Source organism: Coenobita brevimanus, chromosome 29 (genome assembly GCF_032717465.1).
Source record: "Coenobita brevimanus isolate Jiangsu-jjx chromosome 29, ASM3271746v2, whole genome shotgun sequence".
NCBI lineage: Eukaryota > Metazoa > Arthropoda > Malacostraca > Decapoda > Coenobitidae > Coenobita > Coenobita brevimanus.
Genome location: NC_136982.1, coordinates 43,848,920 through 43,875,889, shown reverse-complemented (window position 1 = coordinate 43,875,889; position 26,970 = coordinate 43,848,920). Strand labels below are relative to the sequence as shown.

The following is a 26,970-nucleotide window of genomic DNA, read 5'->3' as shown; positions in this document are numbered from 1 at the left end:
GCAACTTGTCTTACAGCATGAGAGTAGCCAAAGACTACCGTATATTTAACATTCTCTGGTTTTAAGTCTCCCCCAAACTGAATAACTATATTATATTGGGAATAAAATTACAGGTTCACTTCATTTTACTTATAAAGGCTCCAACATGCATCGCCCTTGGTCAACTAACGGTGGCCCTCCATGCTGCTTGATCTCTGGCAACCTCCTTATCCCTGAGGTCACACACTATGACCTCATCCCAGGTCTTTCTCATTCCACCTTTTGCACTCCTACCCCCTAATGTTAACACCTCTCCATAACAAACAGACTCTAACAAGAACCTATTTGTTTTGATGCCTGCCTGCAGTGGTCACACTCAAGTACTGTGCATCCAAGTGGTTTTGCAGCACCCATAGCCTACATAAACCTGTACCGGTACATACAACATACTTCACTGTGCTTATGGTATATATCTCTCACTTCATGACAAAGTTCTGTTGCTGATAATCACATCACTGATCAAATAACTGATATATGAGCATGCTATAACATGGGTTCAGTAGGAATACAATGCCATGGGTCCCAAAGCTGGACTGGTGGGGAATATTTTACCCAATGCAAGACCAAATAAATAATGCTCAACAGCACCTAAACATCACACAATGCCACAATTAACAACCATACCTGAATATCAACATAAAATTTATACCTGGGTACTTCATATAGTTAATGTTACAATAGACACAGGCCAAGCTACAGTCTCATTTATTCCTAGCAACACTTCTACTTCATGTACACATCTCTCTTGTTTTCATAAGCATGTTCAATCTCTACTGCTATTTAAAAATAACCATACCATTACATAATTTGGATACAGTTCAGAGACAATAACAGGCAAAAAATAGCCTCCTAAATTTTTTTTCACATGGTATTATAATAAACAAAAAATGAATATGCCAATAAGAGGCATAAAAGCCAAGCAAATGACAATGACAGAAGAAAGGTATATTGGACATGCTACACAACAAGAAAAACAGAGATCCGAGTCTATGAAGAACTGTATAAAGGCTAAACAAAATGAAAAACAAGAACCTATCTCTTAAGTATACGCGCTAAACAATATTTTTCATATTGTTATAAGTCTCTAAGATGAAAGTTACATTTGCAGAAACTCAGTTTATATAAGCCAAGCAATGTTTTCCTGATCATAAAAAAGAATACCAGAGCCAGCTAAACTTAACAGGTATGTACCAGAACATCAACTGTTTCTATACAACTGTTACTGTGAATTGGGGAAACTAGAAAGTCAGCTTTAAAGAGAGCAATGAAACTTTGTGGCAACGTATCTACAATTTACCGAGTTTAAAAACATGGGTTAAAAACAAAAAGTCTAACCAAATCCTTACAAGATCTGGCATGCTAAGTAAGAGTGGAAATGGTTCAAAAGTTAAGCATTATGCCACGGAACAAAAAGAGCTACGCAAGTATTCTGACAGTGGCGAAAGATCTAATCACCACAATTATACTCTCTCATGGTTGGAACAATTCTATATTCTAGCTAAAGCCAATTTTATTCAGCAGCATCACCAAACCCATAAATATTTGGAACATTTCTGGTATCCCCTAGTACTGGTTATTTAGCACAGAGTAAGCTATACAAGCATGAGGGTGTTAAAAGGAGCTCAAATGGATGTGTGTCAGTGAATCAAATCATATCAAATTGCACCATCCTTCCTCCTAAGAGAATCCCCATATTGAGGCTCACATGGATGGAGATGATGTTTTCTATAAACTAAGCCAAACCAAGTGTAAAAGCCAGTTAACCACTACCTCACAACTTCTGGAAACAGGAAAAATATATCAGTCATGTAATATAAAACCCGCTACACAGTCACATCTCAAAAATATAATACATGGACTATCAGGTTAAACTAATACACTAGTGGCAACTCAGAGATGGTGCAAGAGCCTGCAAAACTGCCTGGTCAGGGATGAATAAGCTGATATCCAATATGTCAGTGGTGAAACATGGGAATGCCATTTATCCTACAGTGAAGTGTCTTGTGCTGATGATGATTACTACTGTCTGATTCTTATTCTCTATAAATAAATGGTCTTTAGTCTTCACAAGACTAAATAAATATCCAAAAATACCTGGTACCTTAAAATACAGTGCAGCTGTAAAAACACAATACAATGACTTGTGTATTATGTAATGATGGAGATATGAAAAAAAAATCACAGATAAATGCTGGACGATGAGATAAACTGGCCATAATAATGTTTCAACCAATCAAAGATACTTTCAGCGTTACTGTTTTACGTCATTTAGCCGTGAACCGGCAAAAAATAATACCGGTAATACGCTCTTTAACACTTGAAAGTCGCTACGTAATAAATGCATTTGATTCATTTCTTGTAACCTATTGATATCCACGTTATGTATGTCCCGAATAGGAATATACATGTTGCTAGGCCATTGTTTACATGAAGGTATTTAAATCATTCAACAAAAGACCTCATGCAACCCTCCCTTAACACAGCAAGTAAATGTGTAATAAGCTTTGTCATGCACCGAAACAACGCATCAAACAACGTACCTCAGGGTTAGACTCGAGTGGCAGCCAGCGAACCATTCTTCCACTTGAAATTTAGTCAGCCAAGGGAGAAAACAAAGGGAGGAAGCGTACCCAAACGATGACCGGCAACACTGTGACTGAAGCGGCTCAGACAGGGAGTGGCGTCGCTTAAACCACAGAAGCAGACGCAGCGTTGCTAGGTTAGCGTATTTCCCCGTTAGCTCTCTAGTTCATTCATTGCAATTTGTAGGAAATTTTGCGCCCTTTTACAGAGCACTTCAGTATTTCCGTGTCAGAATAAGACCAAACTAAGGCCCTGTATCCTTCCCCAAAGGTCTTCGTGACTAACACTATGTTATTGAGTTAATCACTTTTTCTGCTCAACGTTCTAGAATCTAGATGGAGAGATGTTCGCCTCCATTTAACGTCGATTTTTAGCCCCCAAGTATTCTCAGGTTAATGCCAGACGATTTTGTATAGCTGAGAGAAAATAACAAAACCTACGCTCTTCTATATTTCAAACTGAGAAGAAATTTTCCGACTGGAGGTATTTAATCGCTCAATATCCCTTCCTCTACAAAACCACTGACTGCATATCATTTTACTTGCTGAAGGTGTGTGGCAAGATCCACCACCTTCTTTTGTTGCATAAGCACTCTGTAACTTCTCAGCAATAAATATTTATCAGATCAAGATACGCTATAGCCCCCAACAGAATAAAACTAGTAAGACACTTCAGACAGATGAAGTTAACCTGTCGCATTCGGAACAACTCTGCTAGATTCACTTAGCTAAGTGAATAACAGAAGCTTGAGAGATGACCATCACTAACCCTCTCGTGGTCAGAACAGCTCTACGATTCTATTTCAGCTTGCATTAGTCAATCTTATTCAACTGAACGAATAATGGGAGTCTGAGAACGTGTAGTATTAACAAAAACTTAGCGATATTCGATCGATACAAACATTCATCCAAATTCTCAAGATTTTAGCAGTACTTAACAATTTTCTGAAGTATATTGAGTTTAGCAACGTTCTAGTGACTTTTAGGGCAAGTATAGCAAGATTTCTGAAATAGACTTTGGCAACTATGTGCTGACGCGTCCTTTCACTGCCTTCCAGACGTTCGAGACAATATAGGATTATCATTTTAACGTATCCTGCTTCTTTAATACAGTGTACATTTACACTTACATGCTGGTCCATTTTACTGTGTATCCCTGAAATAACCTAGATGAGCGATAATGTGATAAACACGGGAAAAAATGACATTTCCTTCTGGAGCATTCCTTTATGATTGTAGAAAAGATCGCGTTTTCTCGACTTCATTCCAGATCATAATTTAAAAACAGCCTTGGGATCGTTTTCAAAGCTGCGTTGAAAATAGAACTGCGTTGTATATGCTGTGCAAATATTCCAGAACGATAGCGATAGTATTTTATTACGGAAGAGGAGTGTACCCTAAATTCATTAAAAGAAAATGGAAGGGTCCGCCAAATTTAAAAGTTATTTCGCCTAACTTGGCTAAAAGACAAAGGTTTATTTAACATAGGAATCCAGGGGGTAAGACGAAAGATGGTAGATAATTTGAGGGCATGTAAAACTATGATGGATAATCTTTATATGGCACACTGTATTATATACGTTAGAGGATGTGGCACCAAGAATTTAAATACCTTAAACAACAACAAACACCCGTAAAATAGTAAATAAAAGCACGTGGGCAAACCGAGATGAATGAAATTTAAAGAGCACATACCGTTATGAATAAAATTAGAGGGGCCTGTGAATGAAACCAAATAAACACTATGAATGATTTTAAAAGCATATCAGCTTAAAACCAGTTAAAATACTACTGAATGAATACTATTATGTGAAATTTAAAATATAGCACGTGACTGGGAGCAATACATGAGTGAGGTTTAATCCTTCCTTCAGTTACCTTTATGTTACTTGGCAGCCTTTGCTTTTAAGCTCATGTATACTGATTTATGTTCTCTTAAAGTATGCTATAAGTGTTTTTCAATAGCATGTCCCTCTGATGTACATAATTTCGACGGTATGACTTTTAATTATGATTCCAAGGTATGTAAATTGTACTGCCATATACCTCAACATTCTGTGCCATTTGCCACATACCCATCATAATCAAGTGTTGGCCCATACTCCAGCATTATCTACATCAACATTAGAATTATGCAGTATGCCACATAACTCAGTATTATCCAGTGTGCCACATAACTCAACATTATTCAGTGTGCCACATAGCACGACATTATTCACAGTGTGCCACATGCTCCAACATTCCCATATCAATAATTACTACTCTGTTGCCGTATACCTCTGTATAATCCACATTATCACGTCACATCATTATCTACAGTGATGCCACATGTCCCAATATTATCTACAGTGTGCCACATATCTCAACATTACGTTGTGCCACATACCCCAACATGATGCAGTATTTACCGCAGTGACCTGCCTCACTCCAACAAACAATATGAACGAGCACGCATTTAGTGTGGGTGGTGTGAGGGTACGTCCTCCTATTTTTAGCAGACCCATGAGTAGCAAATGAGTGAATTTATACTTTATCCAAATATATGCGATAAATATATTACTGTATTTGCACCGGCCTATATTTCTGGTCTGGAACTTGCCTATATTATTGTACTCCTATGATTAAACAAGTAAAAAAACACTGCTATTTTTTATCGCACAAACACATGAAGCATTCTCCCAGTGGGACTGGCATCTTGTTCAACTCGTGTGTTGATATACAACTAAGTTGGTCCATCAAAACTTTACTTGTTGTTCGTTTTCTCTAGCCATATTTACACAGAAAATGAATTTAGTACCAGTGACATGTGTAAAACGAAGAGGCAGCTACGGCTCGAATATACGGAACATTTCTCTATCTCTTTACCCACCTGGCTAGCCAGCTAAGTATCGCCAGACGCCATAATCGGTTGTGGGATGGCCACAAACGAATCGCCTCCATGTCACCCTGCCCTTTGCCATCAGACTCTCCCCTCACTCATATAGCCTACTCGTACCTCTCCACCTCATCCCTCCAACACATCCTTGGTCTCCCCCTTCCCCTCCACCTTGCACACTTGCACTCTCCTACTCACTCTCTCGTCCTTCTTTTTCTTCAGATGGACAAAGCATCTCAAAGTATTGCTCCTACTGCTTTCTGGCTCATCCACATGAACACCAAGTCTGTGTTTTCACTTCCTCATTCTCTGTATCTCCACATAATTCAACATACTGTCCAAGCGTCACCTCCTTATGTTGGAGTGGGGATCACAGTTCTGTCCTGCAGCGACTTTTTTGCTTCCACACTCACTACTCTATTCTCTGTTACTGCCTTCAGTGAACCAGCAACTTTCTACCCTGCCCTACATTATCATACACTTCACCCTCTAAATTTTTATCTTCGCTGGTCACATTACACTGATATCTGAAGGCAAGGACATTCTCAATTTCCCGACCACCCGGCCACATTGTCCATTCTCTCATGTGATCATTATTTTCTCCCAGTGACCATGATTTTACTCTCTGCTGCATTCAAGTTTAGATTTCCACACACTTCTTAACTCATCCGCCAAACCTTGAGGCTCAACTTCATCTTCAGTTAATAATACAGTATCATCAACAAACAAGATTACATACAGTTTTCAAACCCTACCCTCTATCAGTAAGAATATTCCAGCATCCACTACCCCACCTTGTTTTTCTTTTATAACACCATCCACATACATATAAAACATCCAGGGAGACATGGCACATCCCTGTATCAGACCAAAACTCAGATCATGGAACTCACTAAATTCACTTTCCATATACACTGCAGCCCGTGCCTCCTCATACATACTCTTAACAACATTCATCAGTTTTCCATCTACTCCATGTATTTTCAGTACCTTCCACATTTCTTGTTTGTCTACTCTGTAATATACTTTTCTAGATCTGTGAAGGCCGCATGTAACTTCTTTCCCCTGTCTAAATACCTTTCCACTAAGCATCTCAGAACGAATACTTGATCTACACATCCCCTCTCCCCCCTAAAACTCCCCTTGTTTCTCTCCAACTAATTCTTCAGTTATCTCTGACAACAAATATCCAGCCATATATTTTTCCCATTACACTATGAAGACAAATATATACCCATGATAACCAAACTATTTTCCTTCCCCCATTTTCTTTGTGCTGGGGGAACTATTATATATACTTAACTTCCACTCCTCTGGAACTCTACCTTCCTCCCAGACCAATCTGCACATCTTCCATATCCAATTAATTACAATCTCTCCCTCGCCGCACACTCCATCAATTCCTGGTGCTTTCCTCATTTTCATTTCCTTCATTGCTTCGACTACTTCCATTCTTCTTATTTCTTCCTCCCTGTTGGCCTCTCTCCTCCGAACAGGCCCTCAACCACTTACACTTGTGATCTTTCTTTCTCTACATTCATTGGTTACTTAAAATGCTGTTTCCATCACTCTCTCAAAACCAACATTCTGCTATGTTTATCTTTTACCCTTTTGCTATTTCCCTTCTCAACTTGTCTTACTTTCTTGACTGCCTTTCAAAACAGTATCTTACATTTCTTCCATTTTACACTCAGATTTCTTCCAGTATCCCCATCCACTCTTTCCTTACCCTCTTGTCTCTTCACCTACCTCCTTTTCTCAGTGTACATCTCATTTTTGTCTCTTCTCTATTTCTCTCCTTCCCATTCTTATTTTTGTCGTCTTATTATACAAAATGGTTCATATATATAGGGTGACCAAAAATGAATCCAACCTATAAAAGCGTGTGTCATTTACTCAGCTGATAAGAGATTTGCTTTATTTTTGCATTTATGTAAAGCTGAGTTGATACCAAAACAGTCCTGAAAGTTTGGGTTCTGCAGTTCAAATGATCTGTTCTTTTATGACCTTTTCAAAATGTGTTCCAAATGACCACCTCGACGTCGCAGGAACTCCTGAATGCGAAATTGTCAACTACGCGGACACACTCCTCTCTTGGGACGGCCCTGATGTTGGCCGTGATTTCTGTTTTCAGGTCTCTCATTGTCTGGGGGTAGTTTTCATAAACATGATCCTTCAGAAAACCCCACAGATAGAAATCTCGGGGATTCAGTTTGGGTGATTGTGGGGCCCACTCAGGGTCACACCTACTGATCAGTCTATCCGCGAATCGTTGCCACAGCCACATCAATGTTTGGTCTGACATGTGTGGGGTGGCCCCATCCTGCTGGAACCATTGCTCCCCACGAGTGATGTCACTACGTCTTCCTATTTATGAGCTGCATCCATTTTAGGTCACCCTGTAGTTAGGTTATAGGTCAGGTCAGGCTAGGTTAGGTTAGTCCAGATCAGGTTAGGTCAAGTTAGCTTAGGTTAGGTTAGATTAGGTCAGGTTAGGTTCGGTTTGATTAGGTTAAATTTAGGTCTCCTCTTCCCCTCTGGCGGAGCCTCGTCATTTATGGGAGATGGGAACGTTTAAGGAAAAGGTCTACACCCCGATTGGTATCAATGAATCTATCTCACTGTCCATATATCGCTCTGTCGATCTGCCTGTCTATTTTTCTGTCTCTCTCTCTATCTATCTGTCTGTCTGTCTGTCTGTCTGTCTGTCTGTCTACCTGTCTACCCACCTACCTGTCTATTTACCTACCTACCTATCTACCTACCTATCTATCTACCTATCAATCAGTCAATCAATCTATTTATCTACCTACCTAGCTGTCTGTTTGTCTGTGTCTGTCTGTGTCCATCCGTTTATCGCCAGACGCCTTAATCTCAAAAGAGGTGGCCACAGACGAATCACCTCCATGTCATTTTGTTCTCTGTCATCAGGCTTCTCCTACCAACTCACACCCCCTTACTCATATGCCTCTCCACCTCATCGATACATCTCATCCTTATTCTCCCTCTTCACCCCCTCCACCACCCTACTCACATGCACTCTCCTAGCCAGTCTCTCATTCTCCATGCTCTCCACGTGGCTGCATGTTCTGTGATCGTACGTGCTGCATAAATCATACACAGTTCCTCTGCTAATGTTCGATAATAATGCATAATGGGGGTGATCTAGGGGGATAAAACTCTTGTAGTGGCAGTGGCGTATCCAAGAGAGCTGAGGGGCCAGGACCCCCCTCCAGTCAGACCCATGCCTCCTCACTGGTCCCTTCCCATTTGAAATTGTCCCTACCTTGTCCCCCCCACCCCTCCGCATTTTTGAAAACCTTGCAACGCCACTGCCTGGAAGTAGATAAATCCATCCATCCATCCATCATCCAATCCCACGTTGCCCTATATGAGGAGCGTAGGAGCCCGGCGATAGGCAAGTTGGTCCTGACTTTTAAGATGAGAGTGACCGCCTCACTCATCCCTGAATGGCATAACGTGAACAGTAAATCCCAACCACCCCTTGGATATAAATCTACACAGGTTCAATCCGACTGGAGCGCCATAATTACTCATAAAACCATCAAGCGCCATAATTTGGTGATATGACTTAATAATAATGAAATCTGTTACACTCATCGTCATCCATAGGGAGCTTCAGTATTACTCGTACAACTCTTTATGCTCCCTGTCAGCATCTTAATCTCCCACCTCGCGGCTCATGGTCAGTCTAAATGAGCATCGTGAAAAACTTTGGATAATAACAACTTCATGGAAAGCGAGATGTACTTCAAGTTGAAAACACCGTATGGAAATGCAAAGAAAAGATAGATAGATAGATAGATAGATAGAGATAGAGATAGAGAGAGAGAGAGAGAGAGAGAGAGAGGAGGGGGGGCACAGAATCCAGCACCCATGCCTTGCCGTTGGTCTAAAAGTCAAGCATTTAATTTTGCCCTGTGAACTTTTTAGTCCACTAAATCTATTTAATTTTTCTTTGACCCTCATCCCCTCCACCAAGTCTGCTCCAAATCGAAATAAATCTACTTGAATTATAGAGTCAAATTTAAATCTAATTATATTACTTTGACCCTTGCCTGATCGTCTTAAAATTCAAATTACCTCTTTCTTACCTTGCCGTCATTCATCTCACCAATTTCTAAAAAGAATAAAAAAATAATTAAATTTACCTTGCCATATGACCTTGACCTTCGATGCACTGTACTAAAAAACAATAGGTCAACCCTTTGTCTGACTCTCAACTCTTCCACTTAGTTTGGTTCAAATCGGATTAGAACTGTATGAGTTATTATTATTATTATTTTTTTCTCTCTCTCTCTCACACACACACACACACACACACACACACACACACACACACACACACACACACACAAATAAACTGATAAGTAAATAAATAAATGGAACTGTTTAGGAATATAATTGGTTGTAGATTGGACAGGTTCAGAAGCATAAAGAATCCTGAAATTTGTGGATTAAAAAAAGAAAAAAAAAAGCTACTGATTAAAGGAAAGAAGAATGTGTGCTGGTATGGTATGGCCACATAAAAAGATAATGTTGCTATGGAGGTTATAAGGGCAAGTGATATGGGCAAATGTTAGGTTAGTTTTTACAGACAGAAAATATGTAGCTTGGATGGCGTTAAGGGCAAAGGAGAGTTAGAGTTTACAGAGATAATAATAAGTTGCTGGGATGGTGATAAGGGCAAAGATGAGTTAGTTTTTACGGAAAGTAAGTATGTTGCTAGGGTGGTGATAAGGGCAAAGGTAAGTTAGTTTGCAGGTAAGAAGAGAAGTGGAAGGCCAAGAAGAATATAACTTGATATGGTAATGGAATGAGGAAGAAAGCAAGACATGGATATTAATTTAGCAGAACTGAAGAAGGAGTGAACTGTAGGAGTGAAGCATATAAGAACACACACACACACACACACACACACACACACACACACACACACACACACACACACACACACACACACAAAATACCTGCAACAAACAAGGTACAATTATTCAACTTTGTGCCAAAATTCTCAACTCTCCGGCAACAAATGTTGGGCAGGAATTCACGGATTATTAAAACTTCCCACATCCCGGTGGGAAGTTCTCTTGCTTTTGTCAGTGATATTATTATTCTATGGAAGATCTAAATCACTGCCATTCGCATACCGTTTGAGCTACAGCAATCATTCTTTGCCATATTATCCTACTCGTTGGCCGCTTCATCTGAGCAATAATATCCTCCTGATCCGACAACCGGGACCCGGATAGGATCAGGATAAAAAGTGACCCTAAAGCTCATATGCACTTAAGTTAGAGGGCTGAGATTTTTATGGCATACACCTGGGACATGGCCAGAATGCAGTGCTTAATATAGTCCAGATCGGGTCATTGTTTTCTGAGATCACCTGTGGTCCAAAACTTTGTACTACACCGGAAGGCAGAGAGGTCACCTGATTTTACATGAAAGAAAAAAGCTAGAGCCACCAAACATGATGCACTTATACTCGTAGATCCTGATGCAGAAGATCAGTGACCTCAAGGTCCCTTTAGAGCTCGGCTGGTAGTAGGCAATGGCTGTCGGAAGCTTTTCTCTATCAAAATTGTCCTTGAACAGTTTTACGGCGTTCGTTATATATATTATCATTAAGAAGTCCACACATTCTTTGGAGTTCTTATTGATATTGTAGATATTGTTTCTTTTTTTTTTTTGGGGGGGGGAAGTCTAGAAGGCTGGCATTCCAAGTCCGTTCAAGATAAAGACTTGAAATTTTTAAGAGTGATGTATCTTGGTTGCAGGCTTCTTTTGACGCATTTTTTTTTTTTCTACTAGCGTCGCACTAGCGCCCTCTATGTTATTTTTCAATTATTTGCTCTCCTGCGCAGCAAAAAGTACTGAATCGCTTGCTTTGCAAATTTTGCAGAATGTAGTTGTCAACATATACTGGTGCACCTGGGGGTTGATACTGAGATCCAGCAAGTACTTTCTGAGATACTAAGGAAAATCAAAATAGCCGCCTCATGCCCGAAAGTTCTAAATCGGAAAGCATTTGGCCGATTTTGACCACACTCGGTGGAAATGTAGTGGGTTATGAGTGAACGTGATCTGCATAGTATGAATGACCTTGACCTTGATCTCAAGGTCACAGGTCAAAATCCGTAAAAATTTTTGAGTCATGCCAAATGGCCCTTAATATTAGGTCTACAGTGATAACAGAGGTATTTCCATCTCGAAAGTGGGGTTCCTTGAACATGGCTTCAGCTATTTCAGAATTCTAGTTACTGTTATCATGATCATTATTATTATTATTATTTTTATTATTATTATTATTATTTTACGATAAAGAAGTGTCTGTAGTAGTCCAAAACACCATGAATAATTTTTCATTGTCGTATTTTTCACTATTCATTACGATTGTAGTTATGAAGTGTTTGGGTCGTGTATGAGTGAAGAGGAAAGTAGTAACAAAACAAGCTATCTTACAGACATCTCAAATCTGATAAGATTTATGAATAAGGCGTTTGGGGATTTATTTATTTACCCATTTTCGTTTAAGTTTACAGTATATGTGACTACTTGTGCATTTTAATTTATATATTTATTTATTTTTTGCCTTTACTGATATAGATACCAAACACCCAACAGCTAACTTGAGAAAATATCAGCGTGAAAAATACAAAAGATAATGATTCCTGATAAGAGTAAACTGCTATGGAGGTCTGTTTATCTTGGAAGTTAGTTAGGAGCCTTGATAAACACGATTCCAAGAGTTTGCATGGGGGGTGGAGGATGAGTGGAGATGGAGGGGTGGGGGTGGAGGAGTGGGGATGGTGGTGGGGGTGGAGGAGTGGGGATGGTGGTAGTGGCGAGATGGAGTGGCGGTGGCGGCTGGCGGCGGTGGGCGTGTCCCAAGATGGCCGCCATTCCTGATTGGCTCTCTACCACAGTCGCTAGATTACCAAAGATTTCAATGTAGCGCTTTTAACATCAGATCTAGCGGAATTTACACTAACGTAGCGCAAAATTCTGACCACCACTATCACCTTTATCTAAATTCCTTCGACATTTTAGGGATTTTACTCTTATTTTTAGCGATTTATTGACTTTTCCTGAACGTAGCGCTTTCTTGCTATGTTGTTATCTGGCAACTCTTAAGCAGACAGGCTACGGGTTCGATCCTTCTTATTGGTCAAGAATGAGATGGCAAATGTTACAATTGGCCCACGACCTTTACCTTGTGTTTGATAATGAATTGGGTGATGAGAGAGGGTGGGGGAGGGGGAGAAAGAGGGTGGGGGAGGGGGAGAAAGAGGGTTAGAGAGGGTGGGGGAGGATGAGAGAGAGGGTTAGAGAGGGTGGGGGGAGGGGAGAGTGACAGAGAGGGTGGGAGAGGGTGAAAGAGGAGGAGGAATGGGTGTAGGTTGGGTGAGGGTGTGTGTAGAGGATGGGGAAGGGTGGAGGAGGGAAGGGGAAGGTGAGAGAGAGAGAGAGAGAGAGAGAGAGAGAGAGAGAGAGAGAGAGAAGAGGGGAGGATTTGTTGGTAAGCTGGTGGATGGATATGGAATGAGAAAGGTGAGTGTGGATGTGGATGGGTAAGATATGGTGGGTATCTAGGTGTGGGTGGGAGAGGTGTGGAAGGGTGTAGATGGGGAAAGGATGGGAGGATATGGGTAAGGAGGAATGGGGGGAAGGGTGTGGGTTGCTTGGTTGGTGAGGGTGTGGGTGAGTGGGGGTTGGATGTGGGTGGAGGGTGGGTGTGAATAGGTGGGTGGGTGATGGGAGAGGGTGTGGGTAGGAGATGAATGATTGAGTGTGGGTGAGGAAAAGGTAAGGAGTGAGTGTGCAGATGTGTGAAGGAAGGGTGGGGGTGTGTGGATGGGTAGGTGGATGATGAGAGAGGGTGTGGGAGGGTGTGGGTGGGGGATAATGGGTGTGGATGGCCAGGTATAGGTGGGTGAGAGAGGGGGCATGAGTGGATATAAGCTTTGGATGAAAACTGATAACTTTCTCTCAAATTCCAACAAAGACAAAACAACTTTATCCGTCCTAGAGACACTCACCGCAGTCAGTGAGTTAAAGTGATGAATCTGAAACACACACACACACACACACACACACACACACACACACACACACACACACACACACACACACACACACACACACACACACACACACACACAAGCTAACCACTGTACACTCGAGAAACACTGCCGGATTAATGATAAGGAGAGAAACTGAAACTCATGGTTCAGAAACTGGTCATCAGCTAAATAAGGAAGACGGAGTATATCGCAGTGAGGACATTTACAGAAGGGTATGTTTGAGTTTGAATATGCTACGTTACGGAACAGGAACTTAGTATGAGACGGGATATGCTTGTGTATGTTGGTTGCTTCTTAATCCCTTCCATCGAGTGACTTAATCTGTTAGTTTATTCGATTTATTCCTACTTCTTTGGGACCATTGTATTTAACTGAGGCCTGTCGTACTGGAGGGGTTCCTGAAGCTGTCTCTAATCCTCCTAGCTCTATCTGTCCCTCCAAAGTTGAGTAAAATCGTCTGGAGAGAGAGAGAGAGAGAGAGAGAGAGAGAGAGAGAGAGAGAGAGAGAGAGAATAAAAACTAAAGCACTTCACAGTACTGAAGGGGTTAAAGAAAACAAGCAGGAATAAAATTAAGATGGGAAGGAAACTAGGACAAGTACTACTGCTACTACTACTACTACTACTACTACCACTAATAATAATAATAATAATAATAATAATAATACCCAAGCTGCATGGATGTACTCTACAGGTATTTTCATGGAAATGACTTTGGAAAGTTGGATAGAGGAAAGAAATCAAGAAAAGTTTGGAAAAGTGGTATGGATACGAAATGAAAGAAAAAAGAAGTGGCCCTGAATACACGGCCAGAATGATGCAAATCTTTACCGTTGCATCTGTCTTGCGTAAATTAATTGGAAAAAAAAAAAAAAGTTCCATGAGGTAATTTTGCCACATACTATATAAGCTGAATGTGCTGTGTGACGTGCAGTAATTCTATCCTTCATTTTATTTGAGCTTCGAGGTACGCATGATATTCTGTCCTATCTTTTGTCAAAACTATGTCCTGGGATATACTAATGTGACTCTGTTATATCCGTATGCTTCTCTCTAACTTCATCAACAAATTCTGTCGTATATTTCAACCTAGAGTAGAGTCACAACATCCATGCATCACAGTGTTCCAGATGGTGTAGAGGCGTGACGTGGTGTTCTAATATAGCTAATAACAGGAAGGGGATAAAAAATTACCTACGTAAGTCCGATTTGTATATATCTTTCAAATGTGCCACCAAAGCTTCTATCCAACCAACGATTATGAAAAAAAAAAAAAGTTAAATATCAAGCACATTCCACTACAGACAGACGAGAGAAAAATGCACGACTTCCATACAACCAAACATTATCACTACGAAAGCACCAAAAGGAAACGAGGATGTTTGAGATGAGGTACTGTGAAGTGAGAAGATGCGACAGAGAACGAAAGAAGAGAGGAAGATTAAGAGGAGACGTAAAGAGAGGATGTTAGAGAGGAGGAGGCTGAGAGGATATGTAAAGAGAGGATGGTAGAGATGAGCAGCCCAAGATGAAATTAAAGAGAAGGAGTGTAGACAGGAGGACACTGGGAGAAAGGAGGAGTAGGAGGAGGAAACTGAAAGGAAATGTAAAGAAAGGAGGCTAGAGAGAGAAGGAGAGAGCGAAGGAGAGAGTAAAGTGAGAGGAGCATGTTGGAGAGAGCGCCACGCCACCTCATGCCGAGATTACGATGAATATCTATGAGAAAAATTTCCGACTATTGGCCCCCTGTCGCCCCTCCCTCCGTTCCTGGACTTCCTCTCTCCCTCTGGTCATTTTCTTCCTTCGATTCTCTATCTCTCTCTCTCTCTCTCTCTCTCACACACACACACACACACACACACACACACACACACACACACACACACACACACACACACACACGTAAAGCTGCCCGTTAACCATTCACTCTCACTATTTTTAGTATGTATAAGCTGTCCCTTCCCTTCTCACTCCTACCTTCCCTCCTCTCCATTAACACACACACACACACACACACACACACACACACACACACACACACACACACACACACACACACACACACACACACACACACACACACACACACATCACTCCCCGAATCATTCACCATTCACCTTCACATTCATGACCACTCACACATACAATCATCATCACTAAGCACAGATAAAAAACAGACGGATCTTTTCCCTCAAATATTCACTGCCCACTCAAACCTCGCCCACACACTCAATCACCAATCACCACTTATTCACGATGCATTTACCTGCCACTCACTATCCTCCCATCCACTCACCCACATCACCATTAACATATATTACGTCTGGAAGAATTCTATCTCTCACGCACTCATGACACCACACACTCACTCAGCCACACATTCATCATCACTATCACATGTTACTCAGACACTACTCATATTCAGACACTCACTACACACTCAAAACTCATCCACACACTCACTCATCACATTCATCATCACTAACTTACATTACACAGAAACAGATCTAATCACACACATTCACAGCTCACGCAAACTCACCCACACGTCACCTACCCACCGTTCACTCACCACTCACTCAGAATTCACCCTGCCACTCACTCACTCACCACCATTTACCCACATACACATCCACACATCCACTCCCACACACACATACCACACAGAAAAGACCCTATCACTCAGACACTCAATCCATACTCAAAACTCAGCGACACACTCAACCACAAGTCACTGTCCACTCACTCACTCACTTCCTCACCCACTCACTGACTCACTCACTCACTCACACATTCACCCAGGCCTCAGCTCTGCCCTTTCCTTCTCCTCCACCACGATACATGAAACAAAATGAACAAATTAATCAAAGAGCGAGAAAGGGTGAGAGGCAAGAGGGGCGGGGGCAAGCCACGGGGGTTGTATTGCCCCCCGTGGTGTTGGTAATTCATTCATGGGGCCTACCTGCTCCTCTGGGGGGGGGGAAAGGGCAGGGAGGTAAGGATGGATGAAGGGAAAAAGGAAGAGTGATAGGTGGGAGGAGAGAAGGGAAAGAGGAAGAAGTGGAGGTTGGAGAGGCTGGTGGCAGTTAGAGAAGGGAAGGGTGAGGGAGATGGAGGGTGAGGGGGAAGGGTCAGGGAGGGCGAGGGTGAGGGAGGAGGGATAAAGAAGGTAGAGGGAGAGAGGGGTAGGTTAAGGAAGGCTAGGATGAGGGTGAAAGTACGGGTATAAGGAAAGTATGAGAGAGGCGCTGAGTGTGGGTAGGGAGGGTGAGGGTGAGGGTGGAGGGAGGGAAACCAGGTAGATAGAATGGAATGAGAGAGAGAAAAAAAAAGGGGGGGGGGAGAGGAGAGGTGAAGCTAGTTGGAAAAGGGAGGAGGGAGGTGGAGAGGGGTGAGGGTGGAAGAAAGGGTAAGGGAGGAGAGAGTGAGGGTGGAGATGGGGGGGTTAGAGGGTGTGTGGGAAAGGAAAGGAGGAAAAGACGTTGGAGAATGGGTAGAATGAGAGAGAGAGAGAGAGAGAGAGAGAGAGAGAGAGAGAGAGAGAGAGAGAGAGAGAGAGACGGGAAGAACGAAAGCTATTTTTTTTAAAATCGTAACCTGGCCCAGATTTTCGTCCCTTCGCAGCTTATTTCACGTAGCTCAGTGGCAGAAAAACCCACTACGACGATACTACATCCTTTGCATCGCACTTCTTCGTGACTAGCATCATATTCTAGTGTTAATCTACTGTTACAACTCAGCAATGAAAATGGAGAGATGGCAATTTTAGGCCAAGTTAAAAGGAATGCCAGTATCGTAGAAAATGGAGAGGTTGAGAGTAAAGAAAATGAATGAAATAAATAAAAGAGAGGAGAGAAAGGTAAGGATAGTAGAAGAGGTGCGAGTAAAGGAAGGAAGGAGATGTGATGATGCTGAGATGATATGGTGATGCTGTGATGATGCTGAGATGATATGGTGATGCTGTGATGATGCTAAGATGATATGATGATGCTGTGATGCTGCTGAGATGCTGCTGATGCTGTGATGATGCTGAGATGATGCTGATGTTGTGATGATGTTGAGATGATGCTGATGCTGTGATGATGCTGAGATGATGCTGATGCTGTGATGATGCTGAGATGATCCTGTGATGCTGTGACGAAATGGTATGACTATTCTCTAATATGATGCTATAAAAACCAAAATAACAGAAGAAAACCACAACATTACAATACATAATTCACCTACGTGGCCCTACTTCCCCATTATCCATTTATGATATTTTTTGTGAATGAAAACAGAAGCTAAGGACATTTAACATCAGCAGTGACCGTGATTGGATATTTACGTGATTGGAAGAGTTGGATTATTATGGTACTACTATTGCCTTGAGTCTAACTAGGCAAAAGGATGGTTTTGCTTTCTTTAACAGCCATCTTTAATGTAAGTAATTTAAGTGATAAATAATAAGTAAAAGAAAAACTAACAATTAAGTAAGAATAAGTAAATAAGTAAAAAATTTAATCAGCGTCAAATGGAACAGAGCACTAAAGTTATCCCGTTCATGAAAAGGTTATTTACTACATTATTTTTACTCTAACTTGGCCCAGATTTTCGACCTTTTGTAACTTATTTCACGTAGCTCAGTGGCAAAAACAGGACAGTACTATAGTTCTACACCCTTTCCACAGCACTGCTTCGTGACTAGCATCGTATTCCAGTGCTAATCTATTGCCACACCTCAGAATTCAAGATAGAGAGGGTAATTTTAGGCCAAGTTGAAGTAAAACGGGCATAGATCTTGGCAGCACTAGAAAAGACTATAATGGAAAGAGATGAAATATTTTTGGTCCAAGTTCTACCGTAGTCCGATTTTTGAATATCCTCATGGCTACCTCTGTTTGTTTTGTTTATGTAAACCCACTTGTGTTTACCTTATATGTTTACCGTTTATGTGTTTACCATATGTGTTTACTATCTATATCCTGTAATCTTTATTTTGCAAGGAGTGTCCCAACTTTATTATTAGACTTTATAGCCTTTGACCTCCCAATAAAGCCACTCCTAATGATCCTGGGGTAGGACCTTTATTTACAATATTAAGGGTAGGTCTTAATGATGCAATTTTATCTCTGACACTCAATTTATATATATTTGGATAATGAGATTCGTCTGTTGTTATCTGGGGAATGAAAGAATATCGGTCTCTCTCTCTCTCTCTCTCTCTCTCTCTTTCTACTTTTCCATACGGCGCTTTTAAGCCACAAGTACTGTACAGCTCTCTTCATGAAATTGTTAATATCCAAAGGGCTTCCCTGTTTACACTTAGGGTTATACCAGACGATTTTACTTAGCTGAGAAATATACTAAGCTTTTTTTCATCTGACAGAACTAGGCCACTCCCTCATCCTGACTCGAGGTCCCATGAAATTCAAATAGGAATGAGTCTCCTTGGTCACTAGTCAAATCAACCCTCCAGTCTGACTACACCTGGCCATAACCTGAGCTAGGAGGCGTTAAGGGTTATTATCAGATCAGAGTTTACGCGATACAGAAATTTCGTGTCAAAATCTATATCGACTAATCGTTCGCTGCTTCGGAAAACATAGATACAGAGAGAGAAATAAGTATCTTCCCCAAATTTGAACGAATACAAAGCGAAGAAATCGAAACCATCTGAAATACGCACAAGTCGAGATGGGGTTTTCACTGTATTTCGTCAGTTGTCAGTTTTCTTCAGACGGAACTGGGTAAATCGTAGTTTCTCTGTACTTCACTGAGGCTAACACTGTAATCCTTTCACCTTAACTTGACCCAGATTTTCGTCCTTTTGCAGCTCATTTCACGTAGCTGATGGCAAAAAAAGTCAACAGTACAACTCTTCCTCATTTCCCTAGCACTTCTTCGTGACTCGCACATTATTTTTTTGTTATTTTCTTGTCAAAACTCGCGATTCAAGATGGAGAGATGGCAATTTTACTCCAAGTTAAAGTGAAACGAGAATAGAATACGTGTTTGAGCTGAAAGAAATCCTAACTGTGAAGGTGTCAAAGCTGAGATAAACAAACCCCTGGGAGATGATGATGATGATGATGATGATGATGATGATGATGATGATGGTTGCCGTTGTTGCTGTTGTTGTTGTTGTTGTTATTATTATTATTATTATATTTGCAACAGACACGTAACTTTGATTAACTGGTGATGATGCTACTGATGATGGAGATGATGATGATGATGATAAAGATGATGATATTTTTTTTCTTACTGACACCAAACACCAACTTTCGATTAACTGATCAAAAGAGATAGCCCAATTCCGAGTGAGGTCATAGGGGAATAATTCACAGTTATCCATTTTTACGGCCAATAAAAGCGAAGTTAACCGAATTGTAATGAGGGGGGGGAAGCATCAGTGTCCGGGACGATGGCGAGAAATATTCACTTTGTTAACCATCCCCATAAACAAGTCAAACGAGGCTGTTAATCCGACTTATCTTCAAGGATTGTGGGGTTGTTATTTAGGGCTGTGTTTTATGACCTCTAAAATCCCTGTGAGGAGGGTGGGTTGGGGTCCGCCTGCCCGTTTTCTATAAGCTATTGGTTCGCCTGAATTATCTAACACTTATTCAGACCCTGAGCTTTACAACCGACAGTAATATATGTTTATCTAAGTTACTCCTGCAAAGTGGTACTGGAGGGGGACGCCGCCTTCACGTGCCCGCATCGATACAACCAAGCGGCTCCTCTGCCCGATTATACAGTAAGAATAAAGCATAAAATGTCATTACATAAAGGGTTAATGGAGAATGTTTCCACGTATTCCACAACAGCAGGTTCATCTTGTTCTACATCAAGTCGTCAGGGGTGAAGAATAACTTATAACACGCCTTCCCAAAGTGTGTGACATTCATTTTCTTTTGTCTTTCTTTCTTTCTTTTTTATTTTTCTTAGGGCAGCTGACAAATGAGCTATTCACTGATATTGTAGGGCAGCCAAGAATGAACTCCAGATGTTTCTGTTTTCCTTATGTGATAACAGATGCAGATGCAGTGCGAGTTATGCCACCTGCCGGGGCACTGCTTTCCCCACTGCATTTCTTGATACTGAGGATCTCATACATTATGCCGTGTGCCAAGGGTAGTTTAATAATGACACGTGTGCGAATCAATGCAAGAATACTGAAACAAACTGCAACACAAACTAAATCCTAATAATATTTGTCTGGTTTTATTGGGATTCGAATTTGTCAGATCATGGTCCACATCTCAGTACTGTATTTCAAGCACTCTGGCACTCAGCGCTTTTTGCTTAACTTGTGTGTGTGTGTGTGTGTGTGTGTGTGTATATATATATATATATATATATATATATATATATATATATATATATATATATATATATATATATATATATATATATATATATATATATATATATATATATATGCCAGTAGTCCTTTCTTGTGCCCCTGAATTTCCTCGTATCTGGTCTTCGTCAAGATAAAAGAGGATTGTGACAGTAGAGCCAGGCCTCTTGCCCCACCACCACACACATCACCCACACCACCACACATGTCACCCATCCCACTTGCATTTCCTTCATTTCCGCCGCGGGAGACCACCAGCCTGACAAAGAGTTCCATCAGAGTTCATTACGAAACACGGCTCCTGAGACCACCTGGACGCGTAAGTCGCTGAGGTACGCACCTGCACTGCCATCAAAGATCTGCCAAGAGTGAGCAAGTCTGGCTTATGTAGTCTGCTAAGAGTGAGTGTGTCTAAGTATATATCGCAACCCCAGTCCATCCAGTCAGGTAATAAACACCATAATCCTGATCCTCGAATTCACAGATATACTTAATTCCCTAACGCAACTATGCTCTTTTCATTTTAACTTGGTCCATTATTGCCATTTCTTAATCGTGAATGGCGAGTTGCAACAGTAAAATAACACTAAATAAAATGCTAGTCATGAAGAAGTGCTGTGCAAAAGATGTAGAACTGTAGTATTGTCTTTCAGTCACTGAGCTACGTGAAATAAGCTGTAGAAGGATGAAAATCTACGCCAAGTTAAGGTGAAGGAACTGTAGGACTTTTTTTTTTTTTTATTAAAAGGAGACTGGGAAAGTTTCTGCATTTCCTTTCCTGTGTGTGTGTGTGTGTGTGTGTGTGTGTGTGTAATTTTTACCTCCTACGGATGTTATGTATTCACCTGAGTCTGTTTATCTGTTAGGTTGCGTAAAACATGTAAGAAGAGTTGTTACTGGACCTGAATGAAATCTGGTGGATAGGCGGATAGTGAGCCAAGGAAGCTATTACTAGAATTTGAGGTGGATGTGCAGTAGATTTAGATACAGGAATAGGCCATAAATTTTATCGGCGTTGACAGGTATTTACCCTCAAAGCTTGTGTAACAGGGCAGACAAAGACCGTAGAATTAACTGACTATGTGAAACTGTAAAAGTATTTGTCTGGCAGCAAGGAGGAAGTACAACAGCACATAGTGCTTGATAGTTTTTGATAGGAAGAAAAACACATATGGGGGGATTTGGCATTCTCATTGTCCTTCTCACAAAAACAATTCACAGTTAGACAGGTTAGCAATCCCAAGTCCTTCTGAGAATCCGGGGGAGATCTGGAGACTGGGAAGCGACATGGATTCTTTCGTGGAAGCTCCTAATCCCCTGAGATAAGATAAGAAAGCTCCCATAGTTCCCCCGTCAACCACCCAGCCATCCCTGTTTCTAAACTCTCCCTTTTTTTTTTCTTTTTTTTTAAATTTCCTGTAGAATGTGGTCTGTGTCAAACTTTAAGGGATGGATTTATAAAGAGTCTTAAATAATTTCCTAATATACCAATGTCCATAGAAGCCACAGAGCGTTTACTTTGGCCTGAAAAAGATCCCTAACCCCTTTTTACTTTGGTTAATGGAGGAATATGGTCAGGTTGAAGGCCTGATTTGACTAGTAACCGAGGAGACTCATTCTTACCTCATTGCCATGGTTCAATTAATTTCACTCGACCACGACTTAGTGTTCCAGTTGTCAAAGTTGTCCAGTTGGCTGTCAAAGCATCTATTAAATATGGACGGTGGGTGTTAGCGCCGAAGTGGTGACATGTGAAGGAGTGTGGGACGTAGGAGGGCTGCTAGGTTTTAGGGAATGGGATATTAAGCCAGTGCACAGAGTCGGACGCATCTATCTATCTATCTATCTATCTATTTATCAGTCTGTCTGTCTATATGTCTGTCTGTCTGTCTATCTATCTATCTTTATCTATCATTATCTATCTATCTGTCATCTTCAATGGCCGAGTCAAAGTCCTTGGCATTCACCTAACATGAAGACAGTCCCATGAAACAGCAAAAAAAAATAAAAAAATAAATAAATGAATAAATAAAAATAAAAATAAATACGAAAATAAAAATAAAATATAATACATCCAGGTCATCTGATTCAAAAGTCAAAGAACTCACCTCAGACTCAAGAAAGGCCAAGAATACGCACCTCCGTCTTGAGAACTGTATACCTGAGACAAATGTGACTTAAGTATTTGCAGTCTTTGTGGCCGGAATTGGATAATGTGAGCTTGGAAATTGGAAATGTCAGGGAGGGCGAAGAAAACGATAAATATTTTGTTTGTTCGTGAGAGAAGGTCAGGGGATGGGGAGGTATGGGGTGGGGAAGGAAAAAAAGGGAGGGAAGGGTAGGGAAGGTGCATGAGGGAGGAAAGGAAGGAAGGAGAGGAGAGGAATGGAGAATGAAGGAAGGAGAAGAGGAGGGAGGGAGAGGAGAGGAACGTTGAAGGGAGGGAGGATGGGAGAGAGAGGGAGAGGAGACGAAGTAGAAGGGAGGAGGAAAAGAGAGAAGGAGAGGAAAGGCGAGTAAAAAGGAGGGAAGAAAGAAAGAAGGAAGGGAGAGGAAAGGAAAGTAGAAGGGAGGGAGAAGGGGAAGAAGGAGGGAGAGGAGAGGAAAGTAGAAGGAAGGGAGGAGGAAAAAGGGGATGAGTGAGGGAGAAACGAGGAAGGGAAAGGGAGACTTTGAAGAGAGAGAGAGGAAAGAAACGGAAATGAAGAGGGATGTAAGGAACCTAAAGGGAGAGAAAACGAGAGGGAAAGGGAAGGACAGAGAGGGGGAAAAGATTGGTGAGAGAGAAAAAAAATGAAAAGGGAGGGGGGAATAGGTGAGGGAGAAGCAAGGGAGGGAGGGAAAGAGGGGGAAAAGGGTGATGAGGGAGAAAGGAGGGGAAGGGAGAGGGAGGAAGGGAGAGAGGAGGGGACAAGAGAGTGGAGTGAAAGAAGATGTAAGGTGAGGAGAAGAGGGAGAAGAAAGGGTGGGGGAGGGATCGTGAATGAGGGAGGGAGATGAAGTGAGGGAGGGAGAGAGAGGAGTGGCTAAGATGGGCAAGGGAAAAATGAGGGAGGAAGGGAGAAAAGAGAGGAAAAGAATGGGTGAGGGAGGGAGGGAGAGAGGGTGAGGGAGTGGGATACAGGTAAAGGGAAAGAGATAAAGGAGTAAGACAGGTAGAGAGAATGGCAGGTAAGAAAGAGACAGGCAGGAGAAAGACACAGGTAGGAAAGGAAAGGGTAGGGTAGGGGGGAGGGTAGAGGGGAAGGGGAGGGGAGAGGGGAGTGAGAAGACCGAAAGGAAAGATAGAGGCAGAGATACACAGATAGACAGATAGATAGATAAATAAATAGACAGTTAAACAGATAGATAGATAAATAGACAGCTAGACAGATCTCCCATTCAAGGGTTGGGGAAGAAATTGAGGGACGTTTGTATAACCGGGTAGTGAAGCGGCATGGTTATATCAGAAGCACCACGCGAAGGCATCCCTCTCCATTACAAAGTCTTCCTGAGTCATTTACGATATAGATCATTTTGCTTTTTCTATTCTATCACCTTAATATACATCTGTAATTTCCATGAAGTGTCTGGTACCTGCAAGGGTGAAAACAGACGCAAATACACGCGATCACGTGATACATTTTAAGTATATGGGAAGACAAACGAATCTAGAAGCAATATTATACGAACCTCAAGCTTAGGAAAGTGTCTGGTAGCTGCATAAATGAAAACAAGGGTATACACAATTCTTCTCACGGTACAATTCAAGCTTAGGAAGGTTTATAAGTACGGGTGGAAGGGAAGGCGGGGTAAATTTATGTGCCGCCCGCCCTCCCGTAATAAATGGAGATTTTAACGCGGCTACAAGAACAAATCTCGGCGCGGCCACATCGGGGGGAACCAGGCCGTATTTTTGTCAGCTTAGGAGGGTTCTCAGTATCCCATCCTTATCGATATATTTCGCACATAACAGCTATTAAATCCCATTGCATATTTTTTCGTGTTGACATAGACGGCATATGAAAAATAAGAAAAAATATACTAATGTGCTGTATGCAGGAATAAATCGGTAAGGAAGAGATGAAACGAAGGCTCCTTAACCGAAGAGAGAAGGACCCTCAGACCAAAACCCTCCTCCTCCTCCTCCTGCCCAGCGATTTTTACCCACAAATTTATCTTCTACCTCCCCCCCCCCCCATTTTTTTCCTTTTTGAGTTCTTCTACCCTTTGGATTTTGTGTGGGAAAGGTCGAGGGCGGGTTAAAAGGGGAATTCCAGCAGCTTTTATGCGGTATGGCCTTATTTCCTCTGCCTCCCTCCTTCGATCTCAATTCTTATTTTCTGTCCAAGTGATTTTTTGTATCTGTTTATCCCATGCTGGCTTAACGCATGGATTAAAATGGCTACATCAATAGTTCCTCATAGCTTCCAGTCCCTTAATGTCTTCAGTATGGTGATATCTTCCTAAATTTTCTTCTTGCTGCCTCCAGACGATTTTATTCAGGTAGATGCAGGTCTCTTGTTGCCAGATGGTTAAAGGAGAATGTGACAAACCCCTGCGCTTCAAAGACACCCTTCCTGAGCTGAATGAAATCGTCTGAAGACAGCAGGAATAAACTAAACAAAAATTCGCAGTCTTGAAAGGGTTGAATAAGACCTTTAAATCCTGAATAAAATATAATCCTCGGCTGGCTAATTTCAAGACTTATTTGCACATAGGGTTATTATAAGGAACAGGTCAGCGATGGCCACGTCACCTAATGAATGGATCAATAGGACCTACAAACGGACCTTGTTTTTACCGCAGATGGCCGCTGCCTTGGTGTGTGTGTGTGTGTGTGTGTGTGTGTGTGTGTGTGTGTGTGTGTGTACAACAATCCAGCTAAACTAGGAATATATCTCTATCTCTATCTATCTATCTATCTATCTATCTACCTACCTATCTATCTATCTATCCATACTGTATATATATAAGAACGCAAATCCGTACCACTGTCCTATTCTACCATCAAACTACAGGAAGTAAACTGCAAGGGACGAAAATCTGGACCAAGTTACGGTGAAAGAATTGCAGTAGTGGACAGAACAAGACCCAAATCACAGCCGAGTGTTTATAGCACCACTTGTCCTGCCAGACTGACCGGCCCGGCTGTACACAAACACGGATTACAAAGCGGATTACTGGTGGGGTTATTGGCAGGATCAGTGGGAAGGTTGGGGAACAGATTATGGCGGAGATCATGATGGGGGATTAGGACCTTGGAGACGCTGGCTGAGGGCCCACACACGCACGCACGGACACACAGACACAGACACGGACACACACAGACACACACACACACACAGACACACACACACACACACACACACACACACACACACACACACACACACACAGTAAATATCCCTCACCAAAGCCTCAGGAGCTGTTTACTGCCGCACACCATCACACCGTCTTAGCGAGTCTGCGTGTGTGAGGTCTACGATGGCAGCAGCGAAAGTGGATTTGGCGGGGATATTGGCGAGGATATTGGCGTAAGGGTGTAATGTGTGGCTACCAGATAGGGGACGGGGAGCATGTCGTTGTGCTTACTTTCCTATCCCCTGAAAGGATGGTGGGTGGATTGCAAGAGAAGGGCAACTTAGGTCTGCAGTCCACAAGGTTCACGTTCAGGTGAAACTGTGGTTGCAGCTGCTACTAATAGCGAGACTGCTGCTACTACTACTACTACTACTACAACAACAACAACAACAACAACAACTACTACTACTACTACTACTGCTGCTGCTGCTGCTACCACCCCTCCACCACCACCATCATCATCATCACCACCACCACCACTACTACTACTACTAGTACTACTACACTAGCAGCAGTAGTAGTAATAAGAGAGAGAGAGAGAGAGAGAGAGAGAGAGAGAGAGAGAGAGAGAGAGAGAGAGAGAGAGAGAGAGAGAGAGAGAGAGAGAGAAACCACCCTGACACGAGAGCCCTTGACTGTATTTGTTGCTTTTATTCATCTGTCTGTCAGGGAACCC

At 41.8% G+C, this 26,970-nt stretch overlaps 1 protein-coding gene across 2 annotated transcripts in view; it reads right to left on the bottom strand.

Annotated features, from left to right (window-relative positions):
- Positions 1-2,702, bottom strand: part of Uch (Ubiquitin carboxyl-terminal hydrolase) — a 29,436-nt gene extending 26,734 nt beyond the window's left edge. For both annotated transcript variants that reach the window (XM_080268828.1, XM_080268829.1), the window contains exon 1: positions 2,580-2,702. In XM_080268828.1, coding sequence (XP_080124954.1) covers positions 2,580-2,615 — 36 coding nt within the window. In that variant the 5' untranslated portion in view covers positions 2,616-2,702. The remainder of the gene's footprint in view (positions 1-2,579) is intronic.
- Between the last annotated feature and the right edge of the window lie 24,268 nt (positions 2,703-26,970).